Here is a 15,353-nt window from a genome sequence, read left to right on the forward strand (position 1 = left end):
GGGACGTGAATTGATACAAGGGAATGTATGTGGAAATAGTGCACTGTGAGAAAGGAATTGGGCCTCATTACGATGAGTGCGGTAGAGGGATAACGGCGCCGGTAGAGCTGCTGGCCCCGTTATCCCTCTACCGCCTCATTACGAGGTCTGCTCGCGGGTCCCGCTAAGGACATCTGGTAAAACCAGGCGTCCTTAGCGGGACCCGCTAGCAGACCAGGATGCTAACAACGGGCCCGTCATTAACGGGCCCGTTGTTAGCATCTTCCCCATTCCCATTGAGCCCTATGGGGGCTGAAATGGGAATGGGGATGTACCGGGTCTGGGTCCCGGGAAAGGGAATTACTGGGCCCTCCAAGGTCGGAATGGCCCGGTAATTCCCTATTCCTGGAACCTGGACCCGTTATCCGGTAGGGGGTAGCAATGCCGCTAAAAGCGGCATGGCTACCTCCATACTCGTAATGAGGCCCAATAGACACAGGCACAAGAGATGCAGGTTTCAAAAACCTTTTTTAACTTTAAATGGGATTGGAGACTTCCTAACTGGCCCTATCTCTATAATGGGAGTAGTCTCGACCATCACAGTAAAATAAGTAGTCAATGTCAGTCAGTCAAAACAAAGAAAAGTCTATGGGCCTCATTAGGACCCTGGCGCTAAGTGTTTAACGGCGCCGTAAAAGGCTGCGGCGCTGTTAAACACTTAGCACCTTACTACGAGGTCCCTTTGCAGGACCCGACCTGAACGGCTGGTCTAGACCAGCCATTAAAGTAGGGACCCGCAAGGGACCTTGGTGCTAAGTACGGGACCGCAATTTGCGGTACCGTACTTAGCGCCTTCCCCATTCCCATAGAGCCCTATGGGGCAAAAATGGGAATGGGGAAGGGCCATGGTTCAATGGGGAATTACCACCCCGCCAACCTTGGAATGGGGTGGTAATTCCCCATTGAACCATGGCAGACCCGTTACAACACCGGCACCAACCATGGTGCTAATAGCACCATGGTTTAGCGCCGGTGTTATAATGAGGGCCTATGTCAGAAACCTATGCTTGCCCTCAGACTTTTACAATAACTAAGTGTAGGGAAATGTATCACAATAAAAGTGTGAATCAAAAGAAATTCAGAATGGCAGTATAACTGATTGGCAACTCGCTTCACCACATTTAAGTCAAAGGGGGTCTTTAGGATTTTCTTATAAGGTGTCTGGTTTGCACAGTTGAACAATTCGTACAGTTCAAATAGTTCACACCATTTTGTCAGGGTTCCCTCGCCCAATTTTCAATATCACAGTTTCGACAGGCTTCCTTTGCCTTATTTCCAAAGATCAATTCAATCACAATTCCTTCAGGCTTCCCTCGCCACCTAATAGCAATTCAGTCTCAATTCTGTTAGGCCTCCCTCGCCTTGGTTCAACATCAATTTAACACAGTTCTGGTACAACAATATTTCACAACAGACCCCTCAGGCTTCCCTCACCCGAGTCTGGGTCTCTCTTGTCTTTAACTTCGTTTTCACAGCAGTATTCAAAATAGGCCCCTCAGCCTTCCCTCACCTGAGTCTGGGCCTCAATGAGCTTTGACTTCGTTCAGCTTATCATTCACTTCAGAGGATTCCCTTCCCCAAGCTTCTTGGCTGTCATTTAACTTTCACGTCGAAGACTTTTGAAACTGCATAGATTTGCACAGGCATATGCAGGACCACTTCGACACAATTAATTCAAACAGTTTGTACGTCCTCTCTTAGCACCAATGCATCTTGGTTATTGTAGTTTCCTCTTGTACGTGATCTCTTAGAACCTTTGTTTCACACTTGCCTTCTTGGCACCTTGGAAGTTCCACTTCCACACATATTGACTTCATTAAATGTTCACTGTATTTATCAACCATCTTTTTCGGGATCACGGCTTGTTTCCTACTATCCTCCCTGTTCAATATGCACTTCAAAAAGGTTTCTTGGACCTTCAATTGCAACTCCCCTTCTACGCGTGATTCTTTCACAGTTCATACACATACAAATCTTCCAATCGTTCTTTTGTTGTTTCATACTACGCTTCACTTTATTTCTCAACTTTGCTGCAGGTCAGAGACTTTCGAAAATGCAAGATTTCCCTTTTTCCCTCTGCACGACCACTCTGTTTCCTAACTTTCCTTTCTTTCTTTGTGCCTCTTGCATGCTTAGAACTTGTGTTTCTTTATTTCCTTTTTGAGTCACTCTCACCCTCTTGTAATTACTGGCTTTTCGTCACTGTCAATCACGTTCACTTTAAACTACAGTTCCCATAATACCTCTATCCCTTAGGCTATGGAACTTTACATTCAAGGCTTTTTGCATAGCTTTCTTTCCTTTCTTGACTTCAATAGTGCTGCTCACACTCCGCTTCTTTCCTTTCACACGCGCACCAGGTTTCACAAAACTCACCGGTCGCTGCATTATCGCCTCGGGTTTCTGCTGCTCTCAGTGTTGGGTTGGAGTCTTCCTCACTGCCCCTCTGACACCTGGGCTTCCATTCACACGCGCAGGGGAAACAAGCACTCCAGTGGACACAGCCAGCAGTCCGTCTTCTCCGGCTCTTTGGAGACACAGCTCCCTAGCCACACTGCACCCCAGTGCTTTGCCACTCTGTTCTCTTCCAGACTCTCCAGGCAGCTTCCTCTGCACCCTCCTGCTTCTTGGCTCTCCAACACCTCTCTGTACTTCTAGCTTGCTCAACTTGATGTTTCTGGCCACACCTTTTATACCTGGCTGGCTCCAAAATGGTCTTCATTTGTTGGTAATAATGGTCTTATGCCTGACCTTGCTCGTCCTTGTTAGCGGGACATTGCTATAGAGTAGGTAGGGCTGCTGCTTGTATCTTCCTATAGGTAATCCTCATTACTCCTGGTGGCCTCTTCTTCTCAGTACTTTGGTAGTCAAAGAGGAGATAGGAATTATGGGGGTTGTAGTGTCCCCCAGAAAACGAAGGACAGTCGGGTAGATTACAGCCAGGAAATGGGGATACCACGTCTCGCCTTCAGGTGCTTCTCCCCCACTTCCCAAGGACCTCCTACCCAGGTGATCCTCCCTCGCTTGTCCGCCCCCAGGGTCGGGATCCAATAGCGATGGCCCTTCCCTGGCCACCTGAATAAGGGATCCCCGGGGACTGGGCAGTGAAATACCCTCAGGTTTTTCACTGCACACACTTTGCCTTTGGATGAGGTCATTCCAGAGTGAGGACAAGGACTGAATGTGCATGAATACTGTAAACCTCTTCACTAGAGAAGTTTTTGCAGTAATGGGCCAGGTAATGTATTGGCCTAGCATCCAAAATGACTCACAAATTGCACATCTTTAGGGAGAGGCCAAATAGTGGATTATCGGGTAAATTCAACATCTATCTAGACCTCCTGAATGAGAACATGTATCAACTGACTGGTAATTTCCTGTCTTGAGCCTTTCAAATGATGGAGTGTTGAGTTAGGCATCCCAGTGCAATTTCCATGAATGCATCCTATCTAAATTAAGGGTGGTGTTGATATGAATCTCGATTCCTGTGCCAATTTCCTAACCCCATTCAGTCAGAGATTATATTGTCAGACCCCATCTTCCTGGGTGCAGTTCTGAATGAATGAATATTCAGAGAGGAAGATCGGTTTATTTGTTAAATCCTTTGTCCCTTTCCAGTCTTATTGGACCCATCTGCTGTTTCAGGTAAACAACCTTGTATACCTGCTCTGATCCACTGAGCCCATCCTGCATCCCTGGGCTAACCACTTCAGCCCATCCTTTCTTGGACTGACAGCCTTTGTTTCATGGTGACAGTACATTGGAACTTCTATCCTGAGAGATAAGAGCCAATGTACCCATGTGCTAATTGAAGTGGTCTATACTGTTTAGAGCGGTTCTCATGCTACTAGATTAAAAACAATGGGCCTCATTATGAGTCTGGCGGCAACCAGTCGGTTTTTCTGGCTCGGTTACCACCGGACTCGTATTACCATTCCGCCTCCGTGACTCCCGGAATTGCCAGGGCATTACGACCCCGGTGTCCCGGGATTTCCGGAGGCGGTATTCGGTAAATCCCCAATGGGAATGGGGAAGGGGAAACACTGGCACCATCTCGTGATGGTGCTGGTGTTTCCACGTCCGCCTGCGGGCGGGCGGTGTTAAACCCGCCAGGTCAAACCTGGCGGGAACGCCACCTCCCGTCTGCAGGACTCGAGATCGGGCGGTCCGGAATTAACAGTGACGGTGGGTTTACCGCCACTGTTATTTCCGGACCGCCCGACCCGTAATGAGGCCCAATGTCTTCTGTGTTGCATGTCCTGCCGGATTCCTCCAGCCTGATAAGAGATGTTGTTAATTGCCAATGCATTAGTAGGCAAATTATAGGACTAAACTGACAAAGGCCTGAGTTGGACTTGGGGGGGCTTTGGTCCTGTATTCTCTAGGCCAAATACAAATGTCTGGGTAAGCACTAAACTCGCCAATCTATCTTATAGACTTAAAAAAACAGAACACATCCTTTATGCATGTGACTGGTTCTGTTTCCCCTGAGTGACTCATCAGATGTCCAGCCTTCCTGCAGGCAAAGCTCCCAGCTTCTGGAGAGAAGGCCAAGACTCATTTGTTCTGCAGATGGCAGATTCTCCATCACTGCATGAACCCAACCTTCTTGGGGTCAACAATTCCCCCAGCAATGTGTACTCATAGAACATAACTTTACTATACTTGACCTGCTTTATATCCCTGGGTTACTCCCCAAACTTGTCCTTACTACAGGTGAGATGTTGTCTATCCTTGTCGAATACACAGAACATGTTGTTCCTCTGAGTGACATGTTTTATATACCTGGGTGAGTGAATCCCTGAATTCATCACTCCTACAGAATGTATTCCCTGTGTTAATCACATTAGTCAATTCTTGATTTTAGATTTTTTTATTATATTGTAATTGTGGGTCATTAATCCACCGGAACATCTGGCCGAGGTCTTTAGCTAGGTCTATTCCACCCATGTGGAAGCTTGGGGTATGTTGTGGGCCAATTCTCCTGTCTCTGCCTATGGTTGGTTAAATAAGCTGTTGCTCCCACAATTTGCGTCATTATGCTTACAGCCACTCTCCCAGTTTGTTGCTCACAGGTTCTCTTTCTATTTCTAAACCCAATGAAGCCACCAATCCTGCATGTGGTCAATTCTTCTGTTTCTGATTAATCCCAAAAACCCTTCCTTCCCACACCAACTAGCTGATTATCCTGAGACAACTCCCCAGAACCAATCTTTCTTATAGGCCCGAGGTCGGAAACCTGTGGCTCTCTAGATGATTTGAACTAAACGCCCATCAACCCTCCCCATGGACTAAGCTGGCAAGAACTGACAGAGATTGTAGTCCAAAACACCTGGAGAGCCAAAGGTTGCAGACCCCTGATGTAGGTGGCCGGCTCACCAAATGTTCATGAATCACTAGCAACAACTCTTCCAACATTTCAAGTACTTGTGTTTGTAAAGCTCTTACTGGCACAGTTTCACATTTATTTTTATGACAGTTTTTCTGTCCTTATGCTGATCCCAGAGCACATTCTTTCTACAGGTAGAATGTTATTTGGCCATTGGCCTATCCCACAAGCCCACCCTCCCTACAGTTGATCGGGTCTTTGTCCATCAGTGAATCCCCATAACTTCTACTTCCTACAGGGGAAAAGTTATGTATCTGCCCGAAAAAAATCCCAGTAAAAAAAGAGTGTATACTCGCCATTCTCGAAAGCTAGCAGTGCCGTGTTGGTACCCAACCAATTCCGGCAAACCTAGAAATCAAGCCACGTGCCCCAACTCATTTAAAATATCTCGGGTAAAAATACATTTAAATCTAAAACAAACTTCCTCATTAACAAAGAACAAAAGCCTTTAAAAAATCTCACAATTGCAAGTGATAAAGCAACTGATCCTTCCCCCAACATAATCCACCACAAATTCTCAGTGTCCAGATCTGCTAAATTATATACAAATGTACCGAAATGTAATAAACTGAGGCATCAGTGCAGTACAGACTAAAAGTAAATGCTGCAAATTCTCCTTTTCATGCTGTTTCCTACAGAATCTGCAATAAGCCGAGTCCTTTGGAATACCATTGTGAATGCACACGATTTCATTTGTTAAAAGCACATTAAAACGGAACCACATACAATTATTTCTATAGAGTCTATCTGGAAGTTCATCCCATAGGGTTCTGCTACACCGGCCCTCTTATGGATAAGGCTCAAATGAGCATACAAGGTTAACCGACCCAAAGCTTCACCAGTGTTTATCCAATCCCTTAATGAGACCGCCAGTTTAACTTTAGTTTGAAACCAAAATCTCCCTGATCATATCAAGGTGCGCAAGCTGGCCCGAGCAATATTCCATGTAATCGTGTACAGGAACACCAGCACACCCCGATACAACTCTAGCCAGATCAGTATACAAGGAAGTTGATGAGGAACACAAGAATGTATGGAAAAAAGCCATCTGCTTCCATGGGGCCCTACTCTGCAGCGTATTGTATCAGTGACAATGCCCATAATCCTTCTGCCCCTACGCGTGAAAGAAAGTTTTTTCATGAGCAAATCTCCATAGCCCCTGGTGGGACTTAGCTTTAAACGGAACACTGATAAGAGATTGCAAGTTAAATTGAGATGATATCTCATAGCTGTGGGGATTTCTTTCAGGCAGTATATGGAGGGTTCTGGGAGAGTTCTGACTTTGGATGCTTTCATAGACGAGAGGTATTGTATGAATTAGGTGTGAAAAATGTCCTTAATGGAGTCATGAATTCTTTTGCTGTGCTTATTGGTAACCATGTATTAAAAATACTTTATAATATGATGTACCTATGGTGAGAGGCAGGCAGGACTAGGGGTGCCTTGTCAGTGTACTTTTCCTGTGTCTACTTCGCCGTTGCTGCTTTTAAATACCTATTAAATAGTAATGGGCAACAATGGTTTCCAGCCACAAAAAATCTCAGGTTGCCATGTCTTTGTTTGGGCTTTCATAGTGAAGCTTTGGAAGGTATAACGCTGTGACTTGATTTAACAGCCAGAAAACCACTTTTTGGAAAACTAATAAATACTTCAGAGGCCAATGTTATTCTGTAATATTCATAGCTTATTTTACTTAATATGTTTAACTACTGAGCATGTTTTATTCACATAATTGCTATTTTTGGTATTATTGGTGTAAAGTTTAATACTGGTTATCTTAAATGTTAAGGATTATTTGTATGTAGTTTAACTCATGATTTTATAATGTATTTCTTTTTTTCTTGTATGTTTTTTTCTCTTTGTTTTTGTATTAATATTGATACATTTGTAAAAAGTTCAAATTGAACTAAAACACGATAAAAGAAATATGTTGCTAGTTAGTTGTGATTGAGCAGGACATGGTTGGGTGGAGGATAAGGGACACATGTCTCTGGCAGGTGCTAGCAAGCCACACACCTGAGGCATGTGAACTTTATTCAGCTTTAAAAGCCTCAGTTCACTTCCGTCCAGTGCTGGTCCTTGTTTCAGTGCCGTGTTCCTGTTTGTGGCCGGGCCCTTGTTCCTTAGTTTCTTGTTTTTTGTTCCTTGATCGACGGATTTCTAATTTGGTGTGCCTATTTGTATTTTCGGCCTCATGGATTCCCTTTCTGGCTCCCTCTGTTTTGCAGCGAGCACTTTCCAGTGTGCTTTCCTGTTCCTTTGCAACTCAGTTTATCTGTGTTGTATTTTTGTACCCTTTTCCTTTCTGTCCCTGGGTGGGCAGGGGGAGATTTTGGCCTAAACATTTTGTTTTCCCTGCTCCTGTTCCTTGACTGCCTGTTGGAGGTTGTTTTTGGTTTCCCCTGGCATGTCTCCCATGGTTCCCCTATTGAATGTTAGGTGGTGTGTGCTGTTTAGTCCTGCTCCCGTGTGAGTGCCTATGTTTTCCTTTCTATCCTGTAAGCACTATTTCTTCCTGTGCCTTGTGAAGGGTATTATGCATTACGTTATCCTCCCTTTGCTGTTATATCCTTATATAATAGCATCAAGGGTGTCGGCCCACAGAACCTGTAATCGTTTCTCCTATACCCTATATTTTGGCTTAGCGCTGACAGTACCTCTGTAACACCAATTGTGGGTGAGACGCTTACTGACTTTTCGTGTAATCATAAACAGTGTCGTAGTGCTTACCCCACATCCCTTTTCATATATTTGTAGTGCATTCTACTTGCCCATCTGGGTGTTAGCATGCATTTATCTTGGTTCCTGAGTGTGTGCTGTTTGGTACATATTTACTCATTGTGTGATCTTGTGCATGTTTCCCTTGCCATATACACTACCCTTTGTCGACTTATGACATGTAGTGTACCTTAAAATGTATTATATATTGAAAATCGTTATGACTCTTGGCCTGAACATCTCTCTCCTGGATTGCGAGGACAGGACAAGGGACGTGGCACCATGTTCAGAGAACATTTCTGACCTAATGTACAATGCGGGAGACACAGCACCAGTTGGACCTCATAGGCACACATCTCTTGCTGTAGCTACACACATGTTTACGACGCTGAGGCAGGAAGGCAGCATGACAATCAGAGCTCATCCCTTGTCCTAAAGCACTATACCAGACATAATACACCCACATAGGTAATGCCATAACCACACACACACTGTGCACTGAAACCCCATCTGCAGGCACCCCGGAAGCAGGCACTAACGCTCCCCCGAACAAGCCGCCAGTATTGCAAGGCCTTGCGAATGGCATATATATTTATAATTAGTATGGGGGTGTTAAGGGGGCTGATGACCTCCCAGCCAATCAGGAGTTCTCAGAATGGGGTCCATACCACATAGTAAAGCCCCCGCTCCAAAACTCCTCAGAAGAAGGAGGCTGCTCTCTTCCCTGCCAGAAATTCAGGTATGCGTGCGACCTTTCTCCTCCTTCCCCCAACCCCCAATTTCCACATTGGGTTGAAGGATATTCTTGCAAGGCTCACTCCGGAACAATTCCTGAACTTTCTCTTTTTATTCGCCTCCTTCTTGATATCACCCAGCTTCCTGGTGAGTTAGGTAAAAGTAGCAAATGATCCCCAAGCTGTGATCGGTAAAAGAGGCGGCATATTTCCCCGTAGTAATAAAGACCACTTTGATCAAGTAGATTTTTTTGTCATACTCCTTTTCTGGCTTCATGTACAATTATTAATTTGCGACTGTATCCCTTAAAATGAATGGTGCAAATAGAAAAACACTACAAATGGTTTGTCGTACAATTATTTTACCTTTCTAAGACTGCCTGAAAGAGAACATTACTTGTACATGAGTCATGTTTTCTTTGTCACCCGCCCCATGTGTGTCCTTACAATATATACTTTTTTAATCAAATACAATTTCTCCTTTTCCAGACGTTGATCCATCAAAGCACCAATGAATCTAGGAAAATGCGAAATGAAAACGTTTCTAAAAATCAGCATCATGAAGAGGACACAGAAATGAAGCTGATGGTGAAACCAGCGTAGCCTTATTATCAGAGCCCTCACCCCCCCGGATGCCATAATGTTTATAGCATTTGTATGTTTAATATATTTATGTAGTTTTTAAATATTTCTATTTGTTCTAAAGTTAACCCTTGCCTTTTGTGTTTACACTGACAATAAATAACACTGCCGTTTCGGTTTTAAGCCTGATGTTTTCATTGTAGATGTTCTCATGAAATTATGCATGCTTCTGGCCTCCTGTGAGCACGAACGTCCTTCCTCTGCAAATCTCGGAAGTCATTGAAGCTCCTAGAAGCCCACTCCCTCCTTGGATATTGTTTGAATGTGTGCTAGATTTGATGGATGCATGCATTGATGTGGAGTGTAACTTTACCAAGTGTAGCCAAACCTTTGGGTTTATTTTATTTATTTATGTATTTGTACTGAGCCGGCAGCCCTCAGGCATTGGGCCGCAACCATAGACACAAGAGAAAAAAACACTAAAAACGTGACAGGAAGAACCTAAAAATTCATCAGGTAGTGGTCAGTCAGTTGAAAAGGAGGGTTTTTAAAGCCGTCCTTAAGGGTAGCAGGTCAGGGTTGAGTCTAAGAGCAGGAGGCAGGTCATTACAGAGGCTTGCAGCTTTAACTGGAAAGGATCTCCCAAGACCGCTGGTGCATTTCACTGACAGGGCTTGAATCAGTCCTAACGTTGATGTGCGAAAGGTTCTGGCAGGCCGGTATGACTGGGACAGGGATTTGAGATAGTCTGGGGAGGAGCCAAAAAGGCATTGTGCACCATGGAACCAACTTTTAAAGCGATCCCTTCCTTGATCGGTAACCAGTGCAGGCGCCGCCTATGGTCTGAGATGTGAGATCTTCTTAGAGTGTTTGTCACAATTCCAATTGCGTCGTTCTGAATTACCTGACATCTTCCTATGTTAGAAGAGGAGGCGCCGATAAGAAGAGAATTACAGTAGTCGAGTCTCGTCAGTATCGTATCTCTTGCGATTGTGGCGCAGTTGCACTCAGATATGTAGGGGCGGATTTCCTTAAGGAGGCGAAGGTGTTAATTGCATGTATATTTCACATAAGATCTGTGAGCATCTGCATTAAGGGACGCTTCCAAATGGACCCCTAGGGTTTTTACTTTTTTCTGGATCTGGTTGTTATATTTTAGTAGGAAGCTGCTATAGTCTGAGGACAGTTTTTCCCTCGCCTGATTAGAACCAAAGATCAGGAGTTCTGTCTTTGTTCCATTCAGGCACAGCCAATTCTCCGACATCCAACTATCAATGTGATCGTAGATGTTTGATTGAATTTTGGCATCCGTGGCATAGATCATGAGTTCCAGAACAATCTGGGTGTCATCGGCATAATTTGTGAAAATTACACCCAACTTTTCAAGGAGTGCGCAGAGGGATCTGATGTAAAGGTTACAGAAGACCGACAAGATGGAAGCCCCTTGAGATACACCGCAGTGGATAGACGCAGCAGGGGAGAAATTGACCCCCACTGAATTCTGGATTCTCGGTTAGAGAGGAAAGATTGGAGCCATTTAATGGACTCCTCGAAATAGTGGCCTGTGTTTTTTAGGCGGCGAAGGAGATGGTCATGATCAATAAGATCGAAAGCTGCAGAGAGGTCTAATAATATCAGCAGCCTGGCCTTGCCTCTGTCGACGATCCCCAGCATTTGGGTCTAGAGGTCAATCAGAGCCGTCTCAGTACTGAAGGTAGGGTGAAAGCCTGATTGTTGATAGTGTAGGGTTCCATTCGATTCCACAAAGGATTGTAGGTGGGTGGTGGCAAATTTGTTTAGAATTTCCAGGAAGAATTGGCAATTTGTAATAAATCTCAAGTTACTGAGTTCTAAGGGAGTGATATTGGGTTTTTTTTCAGAATGGGTGTAATTGTGACATTTTTGATGACATCGGGTACAAGGTTATCCCTGAAAGAGGCATTGACTGAGTTAAGAAAGGAGCAAATAGTTCCTTATGATCCAGAATTAGCTTTGTGGGAAACAGGTTGTGTGGGCAGGAAGTGGGGCGCATAGAGGACAGCATCTTGGACGTGTCTAGGATTGAAATTTGCGAAAATGAGAAGTGTTGCAAATTGAGGATAAATTTGAGGATAATCCTTCAGTTGAGGATAATCCTGTTTATTTAGGGGGGTATTGTGTGCTTGCGCCTCGGTTATTTTAAGTTGTACCTTTACAATTTTAGCCTCGAGTGCAGCTTGTACAGTTGAGCAGTCTTGGTTAGTTGGAGTGAAAGGGAACTGAGTGGCCCTTGGTTTTTGCAGGGATTTCATAATTTCAAACTGTTTCCCCATGCGGTTGGTGGGCGATTCAATTTGGGCATTCAAGTGATTTTTTTTTGGATTCCTTAATTAAGTGTTTATAACATTCATTTGCTTCCTTGAGGGCCAATCTGGAGTCTTTAGTTTGTTGTTTGAGCCAGCGTAATTAGAGGGCTCTTTTGTTTCTTCAGAGATTTCTGGGGTGAACCAGGATTGGTGGTTTGGATTGTTCCTCACCAGTTTAGACTTAATAGGGGCTTCTTGATCCAACATTTCCGTAAATAGCTTTGAAAATGTGTCCACCATGCTGTCGGCAGGGTCATCAGGCCTTAATTTGAACATGATGTTAGCCAAACAAGACTGTAAATGGTGGTCCGAAATATTTTTAACGTTTCTGCCAATAACTATTTTTGTGGGGTTGGGGGCCTTAGGAGAAGGCTGGGGGTTTGTGATGTTAAAGGTAATAGTGAAATGGTCAGACCATACACAGGGAATAGTAGAGACGATTTTGGTTGGGATGTTCCTTGTCACAATCCAGTCAAGGATGTTGCCATGTGCTGAGGTAGGGTCGTTATTTAGGACTTCAAGTCCAATGCTGATTAGAGAGGTCTCTAAATCGGTCGCTTCTTTATCCTCCGAATTCTCTCTCCATCTATTCAAATGCCCCCCAAAAAAAGGTGGCTGAATTGGAGCTGAACAAATTGTTTAGAATGTTGGTGGTTTCGTTATTAAACTCAGGCATATAATTGGGCGGTCTATAGATGAAAACAATATTGATACTGTCATTATGAGCATGGGTCAATTTGACATGCAAAATTTTGCAGCCAACGAAGGAAACTGTAGTTGAAAACAGTCCTAAGACTATGTTTTGGAAGTCCGGCGATCATTGTTTTAGCACTAAATGTGTGAACGTGGTGGTTTCCAAATATTTGTTGGATTGCAGATTTGCTTTCTTGTAATTAAGATGGCTGACCAATCGTCCTTAAATGTTTCGAGCGCTGAAATTGTTGAGCAACTGGAATTCTCAAGCATGCATATTTATTTTTGAAAGTAAATACATCACTTCTCCTTAAAGCATGTTAATGCAAGTCCCTCAAGCTCACAAGAGACCATATGCATTACCCCTAACTCCATCTACTTCAAGCAGCCCTTTCTTTCAACCGAAGGTTCTTGCCTCCCCTGGCCTTGGAAGCGTACGGTAATGAGTGGAGTTTCCAGACTGATTCCTTTCCCTCATCTTCCAACGCGCAGATTAGTGGTTTGTTGCACATAGGATGCAATTGATATATTGGAGAGACACAGAGCCCGATTCATGGAATTTTTTGCACGGTTCAAAGTGACTTCGCATGGCCAAGACAAACCCTGAGTCATGCAACTGTGCAAAGTTTATTTGCACTGCAAAAATACACTTTGCACAGTTCCATGAATCGGGGTTTGTGTTGGTATTGGAAAGTCACTTTGAACCGTGCAAACAATTCCATGAATCAGGCCCATAGAGAGCAAGAGAGGGAATCACAGTGGCAATGTGAGGGATTGAAATGGGACATGTCTGCAAGAGGCCAGTAGTAAGAGTGCAGGATTGTAGGTCGTTTTACCTGGTATGGCCTACTCTCCTCTTTACACGACTAACCAACCCACCACTATGATCTCCTTCAACCATACACTGCTGACAAAAAGCCCCCACAAATGGCTGCTTTAGCCGTTAACACATCAATATTAATCGAGCTATGATTAAGCTCTCCTTTTTAGTCCTATCACGCTCTCCCACATCAGCAGCTAATCAGACCCAAAGCACTGTAGTCCATCAAGATCTTGGGCTCTTCCCGATCAATAACATAGTCCCAAATCTAAGTAGATTGGTATACAGAAATTGGGTACTTCTGACCTACACCCATCAATACCACAAGCTTCCCATCTTTCTCTCCCACTGTCCCTCTAATGACACCCTCTCTTTTTTCTTACAAAGCCACACGCAGTGAGGCCACAAGAAGAGTCAGAAGAGCCCTATACAAGACCACTAACAACACATATATCTTGTCAGAGTCCTTTATGTATGGGGAGGGGCATTCCCAACCAGGAACCTCTGGTAACTGGTCCTCTCCAAGCTCTTCCTGCTCCGGGGAAGACATACAAGGGGCCCCAGTGATAATCAGAACCACCTACTTTTGTATTGTCTTAGTCAGGACAGATATGGATGATCCATCCGGGAGTACCACCAAGCAAGTCTGTTTTCCTTTTCTATCCCTGTGAAGAGCTGGCTGATACAGCATGAGGGGGACTTGTGTTAAAGGGCCAGAACAGTCCAGTTGAGTTTGTATCTACCCCTCGTTTCTTCTGCCTGGGACCTGGGAGTAGGGTCTACAGCCGCCAGGGTACCCCATCTGACGCTGGAGCAGGTGCGTAGATCAAGATTGTGGGAGGAGGGCTTTCTTCCCCGCCTCACCTACTGTCTCAGGGACACACTTTCTGGTCTGCATAACCCACCTCGGTTACGATTCTCTGTGAGCCAGCTAGAGAGAGTGCTTGGAACAGTGAACAGTATTTTTGGATGGCGCATCCAAGAGTGACTCTTGCAGCCTGCACTTCTGCCAGCATGCCCTCAACCTCTGCCAGTTCCTATTCCACGTGTGGCTAAGCCTTGGGGGGCCTCTGGTGGGCCACCACCTCCTCCTATAGTGGAACTCTCTCTGATGATTGATACTGACAAGTAACGAGCCTGGGAAACGATGGGCAGTACCTATGTGGTGAGGTAATTGAGGTGGGTATGGAGAATTACCACACCAATCTGAAGATGACAGACACTGCCTCCCCTACTGCTCTGATGCCAATCACAGGTGTAATTAAGTACTGCCCCTGTCTTCCACCATTTAGGACTTTCTCCTCCACGAGCGAAAGGATCCTGAAAAATCCTCAGTTCCTGAGTACAGGTCAAACATGTATCCTATTCAGAGATTTTAAGGTGAGTTTCCAGAATCTCTGAAGATGGACTCCATTCTTCCTGATGGTAGAGCGCAGTAGCATCAGAATCTTTTGCTATTGTAGACAATGTTGAGAGGTTGGTGGAAACTGCTCTGAAGACGGTTCATGCTGCCTCACACGTCATGATTAGAGAGAGCACATATATGGTTTATAGCATACAAATCCTTGGGTAAGGATTTTGAGAACCTTTTGACAGCTCTGGAGGAAGACTCAGACCTCGGTTCCATCCTGGACATGATGGAAAAAAAAAAAATGTAATCTGATCTTTCCTATGATGCGCCCAGGGACATATCCATGTAAACCTGTGCCAACCTCTCTTTAATGAGAGGAGAAAACTCTGGCTTGCCTTTTGGAAAGGCAAACCCTCTTAGAAGGTCTTTCTGCTGAAACTACCATTTTTGGCCCCAAAGCTTTTCGGGTCAAACCTGTAAGAGCTTTTAAAAAAAAAGTCTCTCTGGGAATGTTAAAACGAGAAACTCCACCTTGGGCTGATTTTTCCACTCTAGGTACAGGGACAACAAGATATTTAGTTCTGGCAGATATCACTCAAAATGCAGCCTCTGGGGTCATGGAGGCTCCAAGCCTCAGAACCTAAAGGTGTCCGCTTCTGCACTCCCTCAATCTTCCAGACTA

The 15,353-nt window shown here is 44.6% G+C and overlaps 1 protein-coding gene across 1 annotated transcript in view; it reads left to right on the forward strand.

Moving 5' to 3' along the window:
• The window catches only part of SLC44A3 (solute carrier family 44 member 3), an 826,819-nt gene extending 817,174 nt beyond the window's left edge, over positions 1–9,645 (forward strand). Inside the window, exon 15 of the mRNA XM_069641271.1 lies at positions 9,370–9,645. Within this exon, the coding sequence (XP_069497372.1) occupies positions 9,370–9,483 (114 nt within the window). The 3' untranslated portion in view covers positions 9,484–9,645. The remainder of the gene's footprint in view (positions 1–9,369) is intronic.
• Positions 9,646–15,353: the final 5,708 nt, after the last annotated feature.

Source organism: Ambystoma mexicanum, chromosome 1q (genome assembly GCF_040938575.1).
Source record: "Ambystoma mexicanum isolate Mex_15411 chromosome 1q, UKY_AmexF1_1, whole genome shotgun sequence".
NCBI classification, from domain to species: domain Eukaryota; kingdom Metazoa; phylum Chordata; class Amphibia; order Caudata; family Ambystomatidae; genus Ambystoma; species Ambystoma mexicanum.